A 20,571-nucleotide genomic window follows, 5' to 3' on the forward strand; every position below is an offset into this window, starting at 1 on the left:
GCTAGCTAGCTAGCTAGATATCTAATAGATAGAAAATAAATAGCCAGCTAGATAGATAGCCAACTAGATAGCCTCTCAAGGTCACTTTACAGTCACAGGATGAGTTTTTTTCCTGTGGGTGAGCAGCGGCAGCCACACGCGCCAGCGTTCACACAACCAGTATTAACTCAAAAAGATCGAAAGCTAGCTAGCTAGATAGATAGATAGCCATTAGCTAATAGCTAGTCAGCGAGATCACTATCCAGCGAGCAAGACAGCTAATAGAAAGCTAGTTAGATAGCCATCCAGACAGACAGACAACAGATAGATAATAGATAAATAGCAAATAGATAGCATATAGCTAGCTCGATAGGCGTTCAGCATTCACTCAACATGGAGTGAATCAAAAAGATAGAAAGCTAGCTAGCTAATAGATAGCTAATAGCTAGCTAGTTAGATAGCTAATATGTTTCATGACTCAAATAGCTAGCTAGCTATTTTGAGTAAATAAACTTTGAGTAAACAAAATAGCTAGCTAGCTATTTTGTTAATAGATAGCAATATATGAATCTAGATAGCTATCTATTAACGAAATAGCTAGATAGTTAGCCAGCTAACTATCTATTAGTCAAACTCAAATAGCTAGCTAGCTCGCTATTTTGTTAATAGGTAGCTATCTATCAATCTAGATAGCTATCTATTAACAAAATAGCTAGCTATCTATTAGTCAAACTCAAATAGCGAGCTATCTAGCTATTTTGTTAATAGATAGCTATCTAGATTGATAGATAGCTATCTATTAACAAAATAGCTAGCGAGCTCGCTATTTGAGTTTGACTAATAGATAGCTAGCGACCTAATATTGCGCAATAATTGTACAAGTAATGGCTCCTAAATTCCAGGATGGAAATTTGCTCCTCAATTTTTCATTTTACAAATTATGGACACAACTTGTCCGGAGATGTCGGTTGTCCTTCAAGCTTAGCTAAGCTCCCACGGCAATTCACTCACTTCACACTCGCTCATACCTTGTACGTTGTGGTTTCCGATGGTCCAGGGCTCGTCCGAATCAAAGTGCGTATCGCCGCCCATGCCGGGCCCGGGGAAGTAGGCGTGCGCTAGGAAGCCGCCCTCGCCGTCAAACGGCGAGCTGTCGCCGTGGTAGCCTGAGGCGAAGAAGAGCATGATGTCGGGCTCCTTGCGGCGGCCATATTTGATCTCCTGGTAGGGGATTTCGTCGAAGGTCAACGGGGTGACGCTCTCCCACACTTTGAAGGCCTGCCGGATGGCCGTGAAGGAGTTGTACTCTCCGATTTTGGGGGTGTAGTTCTGGATGCTGCAGGGACACAAAGCCCATTTATAATTATAATAATAATAATAAGAATCATAATAATTTCATTTCTAAGCGCCTTTCAAAACTCTCAAGGTCACTTTACGGTCACACGATAAGCTTTTCATTGGAGTCCAGACGGCTCAATTGATACGGAAGGAATTCTTTAATCAATTGCAAACATTTATGCTTTCCTCTTCAGAACTACATACTACTATATATGTACTATATACTACTGTATTTGAATCATATTCATAACTGGATGTGTAATAAGAAAACATCTCTGAATCTGAACTCTCTGAAGCCATTGTTTTGATTCTGGAGCGAGGCAGTTTGAATAAAATAAATAAATAAATAAATAAATAAATAAATAAATAAATAAATGAGCCATAGCTGCTCGATGATGTCCTCACCTGTACGTGAGATGGTTCTTGTTCCATTTGTGTCCGGTCAGGGCGTAGCGCCTGCGCCTCACATTGGTTTTGATCTGGCCTCCAAACTTGTCGGGGACGCCACATCGAGGTCTCTTCATGGCACTGTGGGAGGCAAACGGCAAGATTTCATCTTTCAACATCAAATATGAACTTAATTGGTTCCCAGACAGAGTGTGTAAAGTGAAAAGTTGATATCCCAAAAATTAATTTCCCATAGGAAACCATTAAAATGAGAATAATCCGTTCCCAGGTCCCCATAAAATATAATTTTCTACTTTCTAATTTTCTAATATATAAAATATACCTTATTTTATGAATAATAAATGTGCTATGGTATTATAATTAAATAAATAAACGGCACTGTATAATAAAGTCGTTTTATTGACCTTTGTGATGGTCGTTGATGGCTTGATGGAATGGAGTGTCCGGTTTCATCAGCATTAAACACTTGATGAGGAACGTAGCCTTCTTCTTTCACCATCTTAAGGAATGATGCCTTGTAGGTGCTTTCTCTGCGATAATTTTATCTAGTTCCTCATCAATTGTGTTCTGTTTAGCTGGCTTGATAGCTTTTTGTATCAAGTCTACAGATGGCTTGAGCGGGTTATTTGTGGAGCCTGATTGACCAATCACGTGGCTTTAACCAAAGACTGGGGGCGGGGAATAGAGGGCAAAAAAAAAAAAAAGCCGGCTGCCATTTTGTTGTTAGAAGAACGGGCTCGTTCGCGAACGACACATCACTCATTGTGGCAGCTCCATGTGTATCCCGAAAAATAGTTCGTATGCCAAGGTAAAATTTTCATGAATTTAACGTTCGTAAACCAAAAAGTCCGTAAGCCAAGGGGTTCGTAAACCGAGGTATCACTGTATCATAATATGACTTAAAATAAAACGCTTTGACTGTAGTCTAATGATATGAGCAAATCGTATTTGCTTGTTTGACTAGCGATGCCTGGCTATGTCGCCAATGCTAAAAATGTTGTCAAAAGTTCAACCGGTGCGCATACCTGACGGTTTGCGTGTCCATGTGTCCGGTGACTTCCAGTCCGTAGAAACGCTGCATGTCGCTGATGGCGTCGGCCAGGATCTGCGTGGAGCGCATGGTGGACATCCGCCTGCTAGCTTGAGGCAGGTAGCCGTACATTCGCAGCCACGACTGCGCAAACGGAAGAAAAAAAAGCTTTAGAAAAATGATTGATGACAATTTGATTAGCGGCAATTGCGCCTGGCCGTCCGTCTCAAAGTAGCGAGAGTCATTTTCGCCACTTAAAAAGGAATCTGGTGGCTTTTGTCAGATTTTCATTTTAGAATTGTGATTTTTTAACATAATGATGATTCATTCATACGTTTCATATTTGAAAAACAAACATTAAAATTAAAAAGTCTCAAGTACTAATAGCTATCTATTCGCTAGCTAACAGCTATCTATTCGCTAGCTAGTAGCCATCTATTCGCTAGCTATTAGCTAACTATTCACTAGCTAGCTTGCTATCTACTTGAGTTACTTCCGGGTTGAGTGAACGCTGGCGCGTGTGGCTGCCGCCGCTCACCCACAGAAGAAAAACTTATCCTGCGACTGTAAAGTGACCTTGAGAGTTTTGAAAGGCACTTATAAATGAAATGTATTATTATTATTATTATTATTATTATTATTAATAAGCTCGGTAGCTAGCTTTCTATCTGTTTGAGTTATTCCTGGTTGAGCGAACGCTGATGCGTTTGGCTGCCGCTGCTCACCCACAGAAAAATGAAAAAGTGACTTTGAGAGTTTTGAAAGGCGCTTCTAAATGAAATGTATTATTATTATTATTATTATTATTATTATTATTATTATTATTATTATTATATTGGGTGGTAGCTTAGCAGATAGCTGCTAGCCACTATCTATATCAACTTAATTGTTTATTTTTTAGCTTGCTAGCTCAATCGCTAGCTACCTCGATCGCTAGCTAGCTCAATTGTTAAAGAGTTCTGTCGCTAGCTAGCTCAATAGATGAGCATGGAATTTCCCAAGTTTGATTTGCTTTTGCGGGCCGAATACATTCATGTGGCGGGCCAGATTTGGCCCCGTGCCTTGACTTTGACACCGGTGATATAAGGAATTAGCCAGCTAGCTGAATAGAAATGGAGATAGCTGGCTTACATGCTAGCTAGCTCAATCGCTAGCTAGCCAAGTATTTTTTTAGCATCCTTGATTTAATTTGACTTCAGGATGAATTGTTAATTGTTAATTTTTTATGAGCACCCTTGATTTAATTTGATATCAGGAAGCTCTGGTGTTCATGTGCCAACGTTTTGTGACGGAAGTATAAACTGGGCGAGAGATCGGAGGGCGAAAACGTGATACTTGAATCACAGATGCTACACCCAGCTGTTGCCTGGAAACTTAATCACACGCACACAGACAATACGTAGACATCCGATAGGTCGACACGCCGGCGGGTCGCGCCCATATGCACAAAAGTCAAGTGTTGCTGATAAAGCCCCGTGTTGACTCAGCCACTCCTTCCATCCAGTTACGGGAAAAAAAAAAAAAAAACCTCATGTCTTCCTTTTCTTCGCTGTCTTTCGTTGACGCTAAATTGCAGCTTTGCAATGGCGGAGTTGACCAGGAAGTGCTTGACAAGAAAATATTTCGATAAATACCTATTATGATTATTATTCTAATAATTATATTATTATTATCATTTGCTCGCAATTTGCTGTCTATTAGCTATCTGGCTGGCTAGCTAGCTAGCTATTTGCTATGTATTAGCTATCTGGTTACCTAGCTGGCTATCTAGCTGGGTATCTGTTGGCTATCGATTGGCTGGCTAGCTAGCTAACTTTCTATCTATTTGAGTTACTTCCGGGTTGAGTGAACGCTGGCGCGTGTGGCTGCCGCTGCTCACTGACAGAAAATAAATTATCCTGTGACTGGAAAGTGAGCTGGAGTGTTTTCTATCTATTTACTTCCGGGTTAAAATGAACGCTGGCGTGTGTGGCTGCCGCTGCTCACCCACAGAAAACCTTATCCCGTGACTGTAAAGTGACCTTGAGAGTTTTGAAAGGCGCTTATAAATGAAATGGATTATTATTATTATTATTATTATTATTAGCTATCTATTAGCTAGATAGCTAGCAAGTTAGCTTTCTATCAATTTGAGTTCCTTCCGGGTTGAGTGAACGTTGGCACGATGTGGCTGCCGGTGTTCAACCACTGGTAGGTCGAGTGCTAACATGCTAGGGAAGGCTACGCTAACATATTGAACTTATCCTGTAACTGTAAAGTAACCTTGAGAGTTTTGAAAGGCGCTTATAAATGAAAGCGACAGAGCTTTTCAACAACTGAGCTAGCTAGCGATTGAGCTAGCTAGAATGTGAGCCAGTTATCTCCATTTATCAGAATCAGAATCAAAATCAGAATACCTTTATTCGTCCCGCAATGGGGAAATTTGCACGCAATGGGGAAATTTATATTCAGCTAGCTGGCTAATCCCTTATATCACAGGTGTCAAAGTTGGGAAATTCCATGCTCATCTATGGAGCTAGCTAGCAACAGAGCCCTCTCACAACTGAGCTAGTGATCGAGCTCGCTAGCTCAATCGCTAGCGGGCTCAATCGCTAGCCAGCTCAATCGCTAGCTAGCTTGAGTTTGACACTAGTGCTCTCACACTCCAGTCAAGCAACAAAAAAGAGGGGAAAAAATCCTAATCATCATTTTTTATTTACTGATATGTATTATGATTTGAAATAGAAAAATCCAAAAAGAGTCGACCATTTCGGAACATCTCTTGAAACTTCGCAACCTTGAATATTTGAGCAATTTGACCATCTGGGAGAGCAAATCCTTCAAGTCTTTTGTTTCACAAAGAATTTTTGCCATCCATCAGCTAAAACGTCATTTCGGCAAAACCTCCTCGGGTTACCTTTCATCACTTTGGTCGAACAAATGGAGGAGAAATGCTGTCAGCGTTTAGCACCTGTGCTTTGAGGGGGAAAAAAAGTAATAAAAAAATCCAGCAAAAAGTGGCTATCTATCTAGCTATCTATCTGTTGGCTATTAACTATATATTAGCTAGGTAGCTAGCTTTCTATCTATTTACTTCCGGGTTGAGTGAACGCTGGCTCAATGTAGTGGCGAATTAACTATCTAGCTAGCTGGCTATTAGCTATATAGCCATGTAAGTGGCTAGCTATCTATCTGTTGGCTATTTATTAGCTATCTATTAGCTGGCTAGCCAGAATTCTATCTATTTACTTCAGGGTTGAGTGAACGCTGGCTCAGTGTATTAGCTAATTAACTATCTAGCTATCTGGCTATTAGCTATATAGCTATCTAAGTTGCTAGCTATCTATCTGTTGGCTATTCATTAGCTATCTATTCACTGGCTAGCCAGATTTCTATCTATTTACTTCCGGGTTGAGTGAACGCTGGCTCAGTATATTAGCTAATTAACTATCTAGCTATCTGGCTATTAGCTATATAGCTATCTAAGTTGCTAGCTATCTATATGTTGGCTATTTATTAGCTATCTATTAGCTGGCTAGCCAGAATTCTATCTATTTACTTCCGGGTTGAGTGAACGCTAGCTCAGTGTATTAGCTAATTAACTATCTAGCTATCTGGCTATTAGCTATATAGCTATCTAAGTTGCTAGCTATCTATCTGTTGGCTATTCATTAGCTATCTATTCGCTGGCTAGCCAAAATTCTATCTATTTACTTCTGGGTTGAGTGAACGCTGGCTCAGTGTATTAGCTAATTAACTATCTAGCTATCTGGCTATTAGCTATATAGCTATCTAAGTTGCTAGCTATCTATCTGTTGGCTATTCATTAGCTAGCTATTCGCTGGCTAGCCAGATTTCTATCTATTTACTTCAGGGTTGAGGGAACGCTGGCTCAGTGTATTAGCTAATTAACTATCTAGCCAGTTGCCTATTAGATATATAGCTATCTAAGTGGCTATCTATCTAGCTACTTATCTGTTGGCTATTTATTAGCTATCTGTTAGCTGGCTTGCTAGATTTCTATCTATTTACTTCAGGTTTGAGTGAACGGTGGCTCAGTATATTAGCTAATTAACTATCTAGCCAGTTGGCTATCAGCTATATAGCTATCTAAGTGGCTAGTTATCTATCTATTAGCTATCAATTAGCTGACTAGCTAGCTTTCTATCTATTTACTTCCGGGTTGAGTGAACACTGGCTCAGTGTATTAGCTAATTAACTATCTAGCTAGCAGGCTATTAGCTATATAGCTATCTATCTGTTGACAATTTATTAGCTATATATTAGCTCAAAATTCCAACTTTTAACTCAGAATTCCGACGTTTAACTCATAATTACGACTTTTAACTCCTAATTACGACTTTTAACTCATAATTCCGACTTTTAACTCAAAATTCCGACTTTTAACTCACAATTCTGACTTTTAACTCACAATTCTGACTTTTAACTCAGAATTCCAACTTTTAACTCAATGCAGCGTAAGAAACCTTACTCTTCTTTCTTTAGAAAAAAGAGTTAATTCCTAAATGATATGGGACTGGAGTTATATGAGCTTGAAATGGGGGCACATGTACAAAATACAATAAATACAATACATGTTGGTTTAAAAAGCGCTTTAACAACAGCTGAAGCTAGAACAAAGCGCTAACATGGAAAAAAGGGAAATACCGCCCCTTTGTCGAACAAAAAAAAAAAACATTGCCAGAGGTCTGACCAGCGCTTTATCGCCAACCAAGCATGAAAACACAAAACCCGAGCAATTTCGGGAATGGCGCTCTACGTCATATTTTCAATTCACGAATAAATTTGTGAACGGCAGTGAATGAGTTAAAAAGCAGACATGTTTTCTGCAACTCGGACGTATTGTTCAATCTCGATATATAATAAATACAAATTAAAAATTTAAAATTAAAAATTAAAAATTAAAAATTAAAAATTAAAAATTAAAAATTAAAAATTAAAAATTAAAAACATAAAAAGAAATAAAAAATAAAAAATAAATTAAAATTAAAATTAAAATAACATTTAAAAATTTAAAAAATTAAAATTAAAATTAAAATTAAAATTAAAATTAAAATTAAAATTAAAATATAAAAAGCTAACATTTATTACGGGGACATTGATTATAATGGGAAAGTTTTCCACCAAATCTGTTTTCCAATAGCTTTCTGGAACGGATTATGGTGGAAAACCGAAGTTTGATTGTAAATTTTGTCCGACAACATTGCGAGACAACTGTAGGCTAGGTAACAGCTAGCTTTACACATTTCGTTTCAAGTATGAATTCCCCTCTAAAGCTCATCGGGCGCTTCAAAGCAGACGGCGCTAATGCTAACGGTGCAAAGTTCACGAGAACTTGTCTACTCTTGTCCATATTTTATCTGGGCTGTCTGGGAACGGAGCAGAGCGAGAAAAGCCTTTCGGCGGTGACGCTCTCCAGCAGCTGCTAGAGATCCCAAGACGCGGGTGTGTAGCGTTTCACTTCCGCAACTCAAGTCGCCGGGAAAATGAATACGTGATACCGTCTGGTCAAGAAATGACAACAAAATGGCTGCACGCTGAACTTGACGGAGTGTGCTTCTGACAAAACCAAGTAGCAAAGAATTTGAATGGAACGCATTTCCCATTCCTTGCGAAGGAGTGGCAACCGCAACATCCCAAAACGTCCAAAACAGCATCGACGTACAGTGATACCTTGGCTTACGAACTTAATTGGTTCCCAGGCAGTGTGTAAGGCGAAAAGTGTGTATCCCAAAATATAATTTCCCATAAGAAACCATTAAAATGAGAATAATCCGTTCCCAGGTCCCCATAAAACATAATTTTCTACTTTTCTACTTTACTTACTACTATTTTCTAAGCCTTAAAACTACACAACATATAACCTCATTTCTGAATAATAAATGTGCTATGGTATTATAATTAAAGATGCGTATGTAGAACTGTCGCGGCTTGGAATTGAAGCGGATTTATATGGGACAGGAATTGTGAGACAATGTCTTTTCGGCAATGGATGCTACAGCTTCGAGTTTGCTTTCAACATTTAGCTTGTAGTAGACGTGCAAATTCTAAGTGGCTATCTATCTAGCTACTTATCTGTTGGCTATTTATTAGCTATCTGTTAGCTGGCTTGCTAGATTTCTATCTATTTACTTCAGGGTTGAGTGAACGGTGGCTCAGTATATTAGCGAATTAACTATCTAGCTATCTGGCTATTAGCTATATAGCTATCTAAGTGGCTAGTTAGCTATCTGTTGGCTATCTATTAGCTATCAATTAGCTGACTAGCTAGCTTTCTATCTATTTACTTCCGGGTTGAGTGAACACTGGCTCAGTGTATTAGCTAATTTTGTGTCAGTTTTGGGACACTTTACGTCATTTTTTATTGGTGTTTTACATTTGCCTAAAAATATCAGCCTGCGTGTTTTGGGTATTTTAGGTGCCATAAAACGTTTTTCTGATATCAGTTAGGAAACAAAAAAAAAATGCTGTCGGTTGTCCTTTAACGCTCACTCAACTCAGAATCTGAATCAAAATCAATGAATCGTTTTAAAGGCATCAGTCGCTGTGTTTGTAGTCCAACACGTGTGCAATTATGCAAATGCCCAGCATTTACGAGCTAATATTCGTACATTTGAGCTAATTTAGCTAAATATCTATCTATCTATCTATCTAGAGATAGATAGATAGATAGATAGATAGATAGATAGATAGATAGATAGATAGATAGATAGATAGATAGATAGATAGATAGATAGATAGATAGATAGATAGATAGATAGATAGATAGATAGATAGATAGATAGATAGATAGATAGATAGATAGATAGATAGATAGATAGCTATTCACCAAATAGCTAGCAAGCAGGCTATTTGAGTCATGAAACATATTAGCTATCTAGGTAGCTTGCTATCTATCTATCTATCCAGATAGCTATTAATTTTGGGTATTTTAGATGCTATAAAACGTTTTTCTGATATCAGTTCGGAAACAAAAAAATGGTGTCGCTTGTCCTTTAAATGTTCCTTCACAAAGTCCTCGATCGTAGCCGCCAAAGCCGCGCGGGAATATAGCGGGAGTTGTAAAAAAAAAATAATAATAATAAAAAATAGGCGCCGTGTGTGTGCGCGCGCTCCGACGCGTCTCAGCGTGTCCGCCACAATGTCAGCCAAGATACGAACTTGAGCAGCTTTTTATTTTAAGGTTTTGGGCCGTTGCCATCTGGAACTCGCCTCAGCTAGCACCCAGCACACTAATTTACCCTCTAAAAGTCCCGCGAGGGGTGCAAGTAGAGGAATGAGAGGAGGCGGAATGTTTTGCGGCTCCTCAAATGGGTCTCGGGACTCCTTGTAGCTCGCGTTCGGACAGTCAAACGTTGGTTTATGAACATCTCGGTTCTTGACCGATTCAGTTTTTTACCAAAAAAATAAAAAATAAAAATCGATTAATTTTTTTAATGCCTTGGTTTACAACCGAGAATGGGTTCTCGATCAAACTGAGTGCACCTGAATGCAACGCTCAATTCCCTTCCGTTTACTTATACAGTCAAAGCTGGGTTTTCGACCATAATCTGTTCCAGAAACTTGTTTATAATAATAATAATAATAATAATAATAATAATAACAATAATAATAAGAATTTTCTGTGTCACTCTCTTGTTTCTATTTATAATTGTATTTTATTGACTGTATTCTATTTGTGATTGTATTTTATTTATTATAGTCCCTATGCGTGTCTGTGACTGTAAAGTGTCCTTGAGAGCTTTGAAAGGCACTTAAAATGTAATGTATTAATAATAATAATAATAATAATAATAATCAATAATAATAATAATAATAATGCATTGAATTTACAAACCCCTTTCTAAGCACCCAATGACACTTTAAAATTAAAACAACAATAAACACCAGAACAATAAAGTAGTAGTCGGCCATTTCTTCTTGAAAGATGACAATAACGCCATTTTGGGTTCTATTTCTTTGCTCCTTTTATAATACAATACAATACACTCTCCTAATTACGAACATTCCTTCATTAACTAGCTGGCTATCTAACTAGCTATTGAGTTATCTAACTAGCTGGCTACCTAGCCAGATATCTATTTGCTGTCTGGCTAGCTAGCTAGCTGTTATTTATGTAGCTAGCTAACTATTGGCTAGCTGGCTATACATTTGCTGTATATTAGCTATCTGGCTAGCTATGGAGCTAGCTATCTATTACTTATATAGCTACCTAGCTGGCTATCTATGAGCTATCTTGCTGTCATATGTTTTCATTTGTAGTGTTTTTTTTGTCTTAAACTGATGTTATCAAATTTGCTCATATGCTAACTAGCTAGCTGTTTGCGGTCTATTTGCTATCTATTAGCTATTTGGCCAGCTGGCTGGCTATCTCGCTAGCTATCTATTAGCTGGCTGGCTATCTAGCTAGCTATATATTAGCTATCTATTAGCTATGTATAAGCTGGCTAGCTAGCTTTCTATCTATTTGAGTTATTCTGGGTGGAGTGAACTCTGGCGCGTGTGGCTGCTGCTGCTCACCCACAGAAAAACGTACCCTGTGACTGTCAAGTGACCTTGAGAGTTTTGAAAGGCACTTATAAATGAAATGTATTATAATTATTATGGTTATGGTTGTTATTATTATTATTGTTTTTATGGTTACTATGATTATTATGATTACTACCTGGCTAGCTATCTAGCTGGCTATCTAATTGCTATCTATTAGCTATCTGGCTGGCTCGGTAGCTATCGAGCTGGCTATCTATTAATTGTACGGCTATCAAGGTACCTCGCTAGCTGTCTATCTATTAGCTAGCTTTCTATCTATTTGAGTTACTTCCAGGTTGAGTGAACGCTGGCGCATATGGCTGCCGCTGCTCACCCACAGTAAAACGTATCCTGTGACTGTAAAGTGACCTTGAGAGTTTTGAAAGGCGCGTATAAATAAAATTTATTATTATTATTATTATTATTATTATGAAAACCACATATAAAATGACAAATAATAAAAGAGCTAATCAAACTAAGCTCTGAATGCAATTTTATCCGTTTATTTGCAATTATTTGCTACGTAGGCGCGCATGCTAGGCGTCACCAGTGGGCAACGTGAGCGATCTGTTGAAGTTTTAGCTTAGCGTGTCTGACAGGTTGAGGACTGAGGTTGTTTTCAACGACAACAATGCCATTTGGAAATGAAAATCATCCATCAAATGGAGCCTTTTAAAAGTCAAGCGCAACGTCATCCGTAACACTCAAGTCATTCTCCTCCTCCTCCCTCCCACCAAAATAAAATAAATTAGTCGTCTCAAGGGCAGACAAACCGAACTCCACCGGCATCGTGAGCAGAAATCGTCAAGAAGCTGTTGTGACGCAACCACTGCCGTCTGCCTCCAAAATGGCGTTGGAAATCAAAAGTACAGTGATTCCTCGGTTTACGAACCCCTTGTCTTACAAACTTTTCGGTTTACGAATGTTAAATTGATGACAATTTTACCTTGGCATACGAACTTTACCTAAGCACACAAACCTTTTTCGTACACGGAGCTGCCTCAATGATGAATGATGTGTCTTTCGCGAACGAGCCTCAAACAACAAAATGGCAGCCGACTGCTTTTGTCCTCTATTCCCCGCCCCCCAGTCTTCGGTTAAAGCCATGTGATTGGTCAAGAACATAGCAGTGAGGAGAGGTGGTTTGAACATTAAAGAGACAGGCAGACGACAGTGAGAGAGTTTCAACTTTCAGAGTGTAGCCTGCAAGGTTAAAATATTCCATCAATCAGCCTCCACAAATAACCCGCACAAGTTATTTGTACACTTGATGCAAAAAGCTATCAACCCAGCTAAACAGAACACAATTGATGAGGAACTAGATAAAATTATCACAGAGAAAGCATCTACAAGGCATAATTCCTCAAGATGGTGAAAGAAGAAGGTTACATTCCTCATCAAGTGTTTAAACCGGTGACTCCATTCTAAGGTCAATAAAACGACTTTATTCTACAGTAGAGTTTATTTAATTATAATACCATATCACATTTATTATACATAAAATAAAGTATATTTTGTGTAGTTTTTTTTATCTATTTTAGAAAATTAGAAACTAGAAATTTATGTTTTATGGGGACCTAGGAACGGATTATTATCATTTCATTGGTTTCCTATGGGAAATTAATTTTTGGGATACACACTTTTTGCCTTACGCACTCTGTCTGGGAACCAATTAAGTTCGTAAGCCAAGGTATCACTGTATATCAATAAACCCACGCCTAAACAAAAAGGGGTGAACAAATTCCCGCCTCACAATTGCGAAACCGAAACAACCCTGGCGACGAATTCGAGCGCTTATCGGGTTTCGTCCTGTCCATTTTTTTGCTCAAATGGACTCATTTGTGGCTTGACACAAAAGTAGCCATTGTCTTGCCACAAATCCCCCCCCCCCCAACCCTCACTACCCAGCATGCCTTTGCACCGTGTGCATGTGGGTGTGCGTCACATGATCGACACATCAGACTGGCGGTTGTTCGTCCATTCTAGTCATGGGAATTCCGGCTCCTTTCAGAGAGCCGGTTCTTTTGGTTCGGCTCACTAAAAAGATCTGGCTCTTTTGGCTCCCAAATGGCTCCTCAGTTTGTTTGTTGCTTCAATTAATTAACTACCAAAAAACATGTAAAATTATGTGAAAAAATGAATTACTCATGTAAAAAATATACACTATATCAGATATTTGTATTGATATGGCTTGATTTATATGCGCAGAGAGCATCCACTAACTTTCATATGCACTTCGGTTACTCTCTAGTCTGATGATCAGCTGTCACTAATTTGCTTTTCATATTAATAATCATACCTATCAGACTAACTAGTAAAAAATATCATAATTGAATAATAATAACAGCATAATGTGATAACATTTGTCCACCTGTCTACCTTAACCCCCCCCCCTTCTCCTCACTGCTGCATGTGTCTGTAATTCTCCCCTCCCTCCTATACCACGGATCTTGACCAATCACGTGCGGCTTTAACCGAAGACCGGGGGCGGGGAATAGAGGGGGAAAAAAAAGTTGGCTCCCATTTCCGGCTCTTTGTTAGGAGTCGGCTCTCTTCGTTCATTTCAGAGATCCGGCTCTAAGACCCGGCTCGTTCACGAACTACACATCACTAGTCCATTTGTCCCCTGCGATTGGCAAGCGGCCGATTCGACGGGATACCCCGACTTCTGACCAATGACAGCTGCGATGACCCCCAAATGTTCTCAAAATGGACAGATAGATAGATGGATGTTAATTATAAAGACGCACACACACACACACACACACACACACACACACACACACACCTGGTGTCAGTGTTTTCTCGGAATGCCTTGAGTGGGATTTGGGGTCAAAGGTCATTTTGAATCAACAACGACGGGTTGCTCATAGTAAAAAAAAAAAGAAAGAAAGCAATCCGCCTGCTGGCGAAAAATGTCGTTTTTGAGTCCTCAGCAATATCAACATTTGCTGATGCAGCATAATTATAATTTTTTTTATGTTTTGAGGCCTTGATGCGAGCACGTCTTGTTTTGGGCGTATGGAGCGAGCATGCCCGGGCAAAAAAAAAAAAAAAAAAAAGGACGTTTAGATGCTGAAATGTGCTGACGGGGCAATCGTGGGCTGGAATGTCAAAGACATTGCATGTGCAAAAAAAAAAAAAAAAAAAACATACAAATCTAGGTGTTCCATCGATGAAAAGGTTTTTTTTCAGCCGTCATCTGTACTTCTTTGAAGGTGTCGGACGTTTCGCTTCTTATCCAAAAGGCTTCGTCAGACAACTAAAATCTTTTGCTGGTAGTTTCGGCCCTATATATATATATATATCCCTACTGTCCAAACGTGGTGGTGCCAGACTTTGCTATGATTGATCCCTGCTCTCAGGTTGGGGGGGAGCAGAGGACTACTTCCTGGGGCTACACTGATTACTTCTATTGTCCTGACTGGTTACTTCTATTGTCTTGTCTGACTATGGAGTCAACGACTGGTCTGATTGCCCCATTTGCTCTGGTATCACGTCATCAGCATAACTAAGCCTATGTTGCCTAAGAAGTCTGTTGTACGAACGATCCAAATTGAATCTCACCCCACCGTGGCGATTTAGTGACGGGTTTTGCTCTTTTATGAAAAGAGCTTCAAATTTTGAGTTCAGTGTCACAAAGTTGACACTGAACTCAAAAAAAGAAACAAAGAAAGAAGTGAATGAATGAATGAATAAATAGATGGATAAATAGAGAAATAGATACATTAATACATGTGAATAAATTAATCAATAAAGAGATATCTAAATAGATAAATAAATAAACATACAACTAAATAAATAGACGAATAACTAAATACATGAATAAGTACATGGATAAATTAATAAATAAATAGATATATAAATACATATACACATAAAGCAATAAATGAATGAATGAATAGATATAGGCACATAAATAAATAAATAAATAAATAAATAAATAAATAAATAAATAAATAAATAAATAAATAAAACATGGATGCATTAATAAATAGATAAATAAATAAACAAGCAGATAAAATAAATAAATAAATACATACATCAATAAATAAATAAATAGATAAAAACAGATAACTACATAAATAGCTAAAAAGCCAGATAGCTAAATAAATAAATACATAAATTCATTAATTAATAGATAAATTAATAAAGAAATTAGTAAATAGATGAATAGGTAGAAAAATAGATAAATAGCTAGAAAGCCAGATACCTAAACAAACAAATAAATAAATAGATAGATAAAAATACATAAATAAAAAACAGATAAGATAAATAAATAAATAGCTAAAAAGGCAGATAGCTTAATACATAAAATTCTGAATTAATAGATAAATGAATGGAGAAATTAGTAAATAGATGAATAGATAGATGAATAAATAAAAAGCTAGAAAGCCAGATAGCTAAATAAATAAATAAGGAATGAGAATATATATATATATATATATATATATATATATATATATATATATATATAAAACATTTGTATTATTATTGTATAATTGTAATAATGTTAAGCGCTTTGTTCCAGCTTCGGCTGTTGTTCAAGCGATATATCACTCAATATGTATTGTATTGGATTGTAATTTTATCATGTATTTGCCATGTGCGCCATTTTGAGCGCGCTGGCTCGTGTGGCAGGTGTCCTACTGTAATATCGGGCAGTTGAATTCCGTTTTTTTGCATACATAGAGAAATACACGTTGATTCACGCCCACTCTTGTCGCGATTGACGAGTGATTGATTGGGGAGTTGCTCATCAGTCCACACATCGCACAATGCAACTTTTTGCCTGACACAGACGCACATGCACGCACAGGAAAATCAAGGAGTACTTTCCTGTACTTTGCTGTGACACATCACAACTATACTCCTAAACATACGTTCCGTACACAATATAGCACTGAAGCAACTTACGAACAAATTCACCTTACAAACGACTGTTCGTATCTTGTTCCTAGGTTGGGGAGCGTCTGTATTTATAGGTAATATGCATTCAAAATGGTGGCATCAAAAAATGGAAATACAGTGAGACCTCGACTTACGAACTTAATTGGTTCCCAGACAGAGTGTGTAAGGCGAAAAGTGTGTACCTCAAAAAAAAAGTTCCCATAGGAAACCATTAAAATGGGAATAATCCGTTCCCGGGTTTCCATAAAATATACTTTTCAACTAAATAAGCCTAAAAAACTACACACAACATACCTTATTCTATGTATAATAAATGTGCTATTGTATTGCAATGAAAGAAATACACTGCATTGTATCATAAAGTCACTTTATTTACATTTGTGATGGTCATTTATGGCTTGATGGGATTGCGTTGGAGGTCGAAGGTCAAAGGGAATTGCATGAGGACTGTAATTAAAGAAATAAACTGTGCTGTAAAATAAAGTTTTATTCACCTTTTTGATGGTCGTTGATGGCTTATGGAAGGAGGGTCACCTTCCATAAGGACTGTTGGTGCTGTTCGGTCGTGTGCTTCCGCCGAAGATCACTCCGCCAGCCGTGGTGGGTGTGTATTATGAAAATAGTGCTTATTATAAGGTTTAATTTTCATAAATTTAACGTTTGTAAGACGAAAAGTTTGTAAGTTAAGGTGTTGAGGTCTCACTGTACTCCAATCCAATACCACTGGCTAGCTACCTAGCTGGCTATCTATTTGCTATATATTAGCTATCTGGCTAGCTATGGAGCTAGCTATCTATTGCTTATATAGCTATCTAGCTGGCTATCTAATAATAATAATAATAATACATTTGATTTCAAAACTCTCAAGGTAACTTTTTGAAAATTCTACCTTGGCATACAAACTATTTTTCGGGATACACACGGTGCACCACAATGAGTGATGTGTGCCCGTTCTCCTGACAAGAAAATGGCAGCCGGCTTGTTTATGTCCTCTATTCCCCGCCCCCAGTCTTCGGTTAAAGCCCTGTGATTGGTCAACAACGCTGCAGTGAGAGGAGGTGGTTTGAACATTAAAGAGACAGGCTGACGACAGTGAGTTTCAATTTTGATAGTTCAAAGGCAGAGTGTAGACTGCAAGGTTAAAATATCCCATCAATTAGGCTCCACAAACAACCCGCACAAGCCGTCTGTACACTTGATGCAAAAATCTATCAACCCAGCTAAACAGAACGCAATTGATGAGGAACAAGGTCAAATTATGGCAGAGAAAGCACCTACAAGGGATCATTCCTCAAGATGGTGAAAGAAGAAGGCTACGTTCCTCATCAAGTGTTTAATGCTGAGCAAACCGGCCACTCCATTCCATCAAGCCATCAACGACCATCACATAGGTCAATAAAACGACTTTATTATACAGCACACTTTATTTCTTTAATTATAATACCATAGCACATTTATTATGCATAAAATAATGTATATTTTGTGTAGTTTTAAGGCGTAGACCGTAGAAAATTATGTTTTATGGGGACCTGGGAACAGATTATTCTCATTTTAATGGTTTCCTATGGGAAATATTTTTTTGGGATACATACTTTTCACCTTACACACTCTGTCTGGGAACCAATTAAGTTCGTAAGCCAAGGTATCAATGTATGTCGTTTGGTCATCTATGCAACTGAGTTTTGGTGTTTTGAGGAATACCAAATCAAGGTCAAAGGGGGGGGGGGCAAAGTTAAAGAAATCAATATTTATTGAAAAATGGAATCACTTGCTTTGGGTGGGTCTTCCAACTCATATTCGGGTTTACTATTCTCGGTGGGCTTATTTTCGGAACGGGTGAGGACATGAAATTGGCAAGTGGGGCTTTCCTACCTCCGAGTTGAAGCCGCCGACGTCGCCGTCCTCGTCCTCCTCCTCTTGGGCTCCACAAGCCCCGAACGCGTAGACGCACATCGCCAGGAAGAGGCTCCGTCTCCACAGCAACCGGGGGGCAACGCCGGCCATGGTCCGCGACTTTTCTGGTTGTCTGCGGGGATCGTGGCGGGCGAAGATAGTTTGCGGTTGGGGTCTTTCTTGTCGACGGCGGACAAACAAGATCCGACTAAAGGTCGACTAGCATGCCGGGAAGTTCCGTGTCGGCGTTTGAGACGGGCTGAGGAGCCTCCATGGAAGGTGGTCTCGCTAGTGTTTCTCGCAAGTGGGTTGAAGTGGGTAAAGCAACATGGCAACCCCAACACAAAAAAAGCACTTTTGTTCCTGACGACTTGCGACTTCGTCCTGCCGAGAAAACAAAACGACAAAGTGAGAAAGTTCGCCGCACCTGAGCCCCCCTCGAATCGATAACTTGGTCGTCCTTGAGAACGCACTTTGTCGCCGTTGAAACGTAAAAAAACAACAAAAAAGAACAACAACAACAAAAAGCTCGCGTGGGCTAAAACTCGTCTGAGGGGTCCGGAGGGGAAAGCTTTTATTCCGCCAGCAGGACAGACAGACAGCAAGTAAGCGACTGATGAGCTGCGAGTGAACTGAGCGTGTCTTTGTCAAGCTAGAGGGCGTGCGCAAATAAGCGCGACCAACCGGAAGTAACGTGTGGTAGGGACCGCCAACATAAAAGTGTATTTCCGCAAATTACCGTGCAAAATAAGGGAGCTCTAACTTTTGTTTTTTCTTGTCCTTGACAGTAGGAGAATGCAGAAAAACAATAATAAAGTCGGAAAAAATATTAGATATTACATTATTATAACTTTATATCTCAATACATCATGTTTACAATCGTGCTGATTATTTTTTGTGAAAGGCTGCTCTGAATTTTGATTTTTTTTTCATTGTGAGACCAATAAAGGTTGTCTTATCTGATCTTACCTTATCGTAGATTAGCTAAATTTAGCTCATTTTATTTTATCTTAGTTTGTTTTACTGTGGCTTAGCCCAGTTAATTTTAGCTTAGCTAAGTTTAGTTTATCTTCTTATTTTTCAGTTTTGTTAGCTTACCGGATGTTAGTTAGCATCTCTTTTGATTTTATCTTATCTTATTTTATAAGCTTAGTTTATTTTATTTTAGCTTAGCTTATTTTATTTTAGCTTAGTTTATTTTATTTTAGCTTAGCTTAGTTTATCTTATCTTATCTCTTATTTTATTTTAGCTTAGCTTATTTTAGCAAGCTTAGCTCATCTCATTTTATTGTATTTTACTTTATTTACTTTATTTTATTTTAGCTTATTTTATTTTATCTTAGTTTATTTTATTTTAGCGTAATTAATGTTATTTTATCTTAGCATAGTTTATTTTAGCTTCGCTTGCTTTATTTTATTTTACCTTCGCTTCGGTTAGTTTATCTTGTTAGCTAAGCTTAACTCATCTCATTTTATTTTAGTTTATTTTATTTAGATTAGTTTTTTTAATTTTATCTTAGTTTTTTTTATTTTAGCTTACTTGATTTTATTTTAGCTTTGCTGATCTTATCTTTTTTTAGCCTAGCATAGCTAAGCTTAACTCGTTTCATTTTATTTTAGTTTATTTTATTCAGCTGACTTTTTTTAATTTTATCTTAGTTTCTTTTATTTTAGCTTAGTTTATTTTATTTTAGCTTATCTTAGCTAAGCTTAACTCATCTCATGTTATTTGTTTATTTTATTTAGCTTAGTTTTTTTAATTTTATCTTAGTTTCTTTTATTTTAGCTTAGTTTATTTTATTTTTGCTTTGCTGATCTCATCTTATTTTAGCCTAGCTTAGCTAAGATTAACTCATCTCATTTTATTTTTATGTTTATTGCATTTTACTCTAACTTATCTTATCTTAACTTATCTTATCTTAGCGACAATAAAGGTTGTCTTATCTTAACTTATTTTACCTTAGCTTAGATTAGCTAAATGTAGCTCATTTTATTTTATTTTAGTTTATTTTATCTTAGTTTATTTTACTTTGGCTTAGCTCAGTTAATTTTAGCTTAGCTAAATTTAGTTTATCTTATCTTATTTTTCAGTTTTGTTAGCTTAGCGTATGTTAGTTAGCATCTCTTTTAATCTTATCTTATCTTCAAAATATATCAAATTTGATATTAATACCGAAAGAATGTGCAAGGCAAATTGTGTTGTGGTCCACTCCGCTGAAGGTGGGATAAGAAATCCACTTTTCCCGACACATCTTCTCCTCTGGGCGTCAGACGGAGGGTCATGTCGCTGTACAGTCATCACTTCTTTATCTCCTGACATGATCTGAGCCCCCTCCAGGAAGAACCTGCCAACATAATTGCCACATTTAAATGTTATTGGTCAAAAGGGGGTGAGGGGGGGCTCCGTTTTTTTAAAGTGGTAAGCGGCTAAGGGGTCTTTTAAGCCTCGGGCTGAGATGAGAAAGGCCACCGAACATGGACAA

At 37.9% G+C, this 20,571-nt stretch overlaps 1 protein-coding gene across 1 annotated transcript in view; it reads right to left on the reverse strand.

Annotated features, from left to right (window-relative positions):
- mmp15b (matrix metallopeptidase 15b) overlaps window positions 1-20,130 on the reverse strand; it is a 40,318-nt gene extending 20,188 nt beyond the window's left edge. Inside the window, exons 1-4 of the mRNA XM_088991586.1 lie at window positions 18,068-20,130; window positions 2,751-2,899; window positions 1,723-1,845; window positions 1,008-1,315 (exon numbers count right to left, since the gene is read on the reverse strand). Of these exons, the coding sequence (XP_088847712.1) occupies window positions 1,008-1,315; window positions 1,723-1,845; window positions 2,751-2,899; window positions 18,068-18,199 (712 nt within the window). The 5' untranslated portion in view covers window positions 18,200-20,130. The remainder of the gene's footprint in view (window positions 1-1,007; window positions 1,316-1,722; window positions 1,846-2,750; window positions 2,900-18,067) is intronic.
- Between the last annotated feature and the right edge of the window lie 441 nt (window positions 20,131-20,571).

This window comes from Hippocampus bargibanti, linkage group LG03 (assembly GCF_051943395.1).
Source record: "Hippocampus bargibanti isolate YZ-2025 linkage group LG03, ASM5194339v1, whole genome shotgun sequence".
Lineage (NCBI taxonomy): Eukaryota > Metazoa > Chordata > Actinopteri > Syngnathiformes > Syngnathidae > Hippocampus > Hippocampus bargibanti.